The sequence below is a fragment of the Miscanthus floridulus genome, chromosome 5, assembly GCF_019320115.1.
Source record: "Miscanthus floridulus cultivar M001 chromosome 5, ASM1932011v1, whole genome shotgun sequence".
Lineage (NCBI taxonomy): Eukaryota > Viridiplantae > Streptophyta > Magnoliopsida > Poales > Poaceae > Miscanthus > Miscanthus floridulus.
Window position 1 is genome coordinate 109,516,154 of NC_089584.1, and position 2,286 is coordinate 109,518,439.

The 2,286-nt window shown below is 49.6% G+C and overlaps 1 protein-coding gene across 1 annotated transcript; it reads left to right on the top strand.

Annotated features, from left to right (window-relative positions):
* The first annotated feature begins 229 nt into the window (after nucleotides 1–229).
* On the top strand, nucleotides 230–881 carry LOC136452985 (uncharacterized). The gene has a single exon (XM_066453561.1). The coding sequence runs from the start codon at nucleotides 275–277 to the stop codon at nucleotides 650–652; it is 378 nt and encodes a 125-aa protein (XP_066309658.1). The 5' UTR covers nucleotides 230–274; the 3' UTR covers nucleotides 653–881.
* The last annotated feature ends 1,405 nt before the right edge of the window (nucleotides 882–2,286 follow it).

The window sequence follows — 2,286 nt, forward strand, 5'->3', positions numbered from 1 at the left end:
CGCGTGACCCCCTATTTTCTCATCTCAAAGTGTGAACCACGTCTTCCCCTTTGCATGCACCTATGCAAGTATTGTAAGTTTGTAACCACCAAACACAACCATTTACTCTTCCACGTGGCCTCCTATAGCTCACATAAACATCTACTATTTCCTCGTCTTAATAGTATTATTATACATAATCCATAATTCTAGATCTCCAACGTTCCATATAACCGCCGGTCTATGCAACCACCCTCCCCCTGTCCCTGTCTCCCTCGCGGCACTGCAGCAAGCCATGGGCGTGAGCACCACTGACCTGTCCGCGCCATCCCACTCCGTCAATCTGCCCGGCTGCGTGGCCTCCTCCTCGTCCCCTTCCTCCGTTGTTGCCCCGTGGCCGCGTTCAGGCAAGCACCGCGGCGCGGCCGCCGTGGTCCGCCGCGCCCAGCTCGTCCTATCGCGCGACGTCGGGTGGTGCGGGCAACGCGCGTGGCGGAAGCTGCTCAGGCGGCTGGCGCAGGAGACCAAGTGCATCTGCAGCTCCCCGACGGCGGCCACGGGCAGGCCCATCACGTTCGGCTACGACGCCGCCAGCTACGCCAAGAACTTCGACGACGGGCGCAGCCCCGCGCGCGCTGCCCCCAATGCGGCGGATAAGCCGAGCGGCAATTGACCCGATCGACGTTCTTCTCTCCCCCTCGTCGATCCCCTTCCGATCTTCTTTTTTTGTTTCTCTTTAATTGTTTTTCTCCTTGCTTTTATTTCCTTCTCTTTCTAGCGCCTCCCTGCTGATGGTGATATTGGTGTTGTAATGGCCTCATCAATACCCCACACATATTTAGTAATTTGTACATAGCTTTCGAGATAACACGAGTGGAGTTTTGCCAAATGCACATAGGGCAATGTACCATCCCTGAATGACTGAATCTCATCTCTTGCAGTGCAGCATTGGTAAGAAATTTCAATCAGAATTCAGGTATTGCAGGGATCGGAGCCATTTTCTGCCCAATCTTTCAAATGTCCTTGATTTCTGTATTCAAGATTACGGCAGAGAAACAATTACGCAGGCACTATACTCGAGGATAGTGGTCTGTTAACTCATCTGGATATTTGAGATATTTGATTGTTTGATTGATCGGTTGGCAGTTAATCGTCAGGCTAACTTGCCAAAGAAAGATCTTTTTAAAGAAAAGGAAACGACCAATGGGTGGTGCAGATCAAACTACTCATGGAAGGACCATGCAATACAGGACAAAAGGCAAAAGTGGACAGAATTTATTGGTCTTGATCTTAGGTTGGGGCGTAGGGCCATATTAAATTTATTTTCTTTCAATGTGCCTGCCTGGTTAAGTCCTGGCAACATTTCTCAGATTCAGTGAAATGCTTCCCGGCAAATCAGGGCGTGTTGGAAGTGGAACGCGAGACTTTCTTTCTTTCTTTTTGCTTGATGAATATCGTCACAATTCATCATTCCATTGTCCACACAATTTTTTTCCTGCGATCCTTGTGTTCCTAACAGCCATGGAATGCCGATGGAAACTCTTTGTTTGTTGTCTTGTATATAGGGTTCTTGCTTGATTCGTTGTCGCTAGCTCCTCATTGGCTTTGCCCCTACACACTACACGGCGGTTGCTTCCTGCAAGTAGTAAGGCCATTTGGTAATATGCAGGTTGATAGGTGCTACACAAGCTTCAGCCGCTAAAGACTGGGCTCCATACCAAAAGCGAGGCAAAGCTGAGCGATTTGAGGCCTCCCCGGTTGGGCGGCGGTTGCCCTCTCCCGCCGCAAAAGGCAGAAGCTTCCTTCTCGTCAGGGCTGGCCTCTCCGCAGTTTTTTTTTTTTTTTGCTTTTTTTTTAAAGTTTGTCACAAATATACTTTTGGATGTATGCTTTTAAAATCTGGACCCTTAGCTCGGCGCCGTAGTAATTGACGTCGAGATTACATGTCACTGCATCATAGTAATTGGCGTCAAGCTTCCTCGGCCACGTCGGCGTCAACGCAGATATGGCGGTCACATGGCAGACACCTCGGCGCCGGGTCATTGGCACCAAGCTTGGCGCCGGGGTTATTGGCGCCAAGATCTATGGCGCCGAGGTGGTGTTTTAACCTGCCACCCAACCTTCCTGGCCGAGGCTTCTTCCTCTTCTTTCTCCTCACTCTCAGGTTTTTTCTCTCCTCACTTCGTCCCTACCTCACGAATCGGACATATTGGACATTGGAAACTTTAATTTGATCCGTAGATCTTCGAGAGCAAGGTAGTCTCCATGACTTGCTAGTTATATGGTTTATTCATGAACAATGCTTGT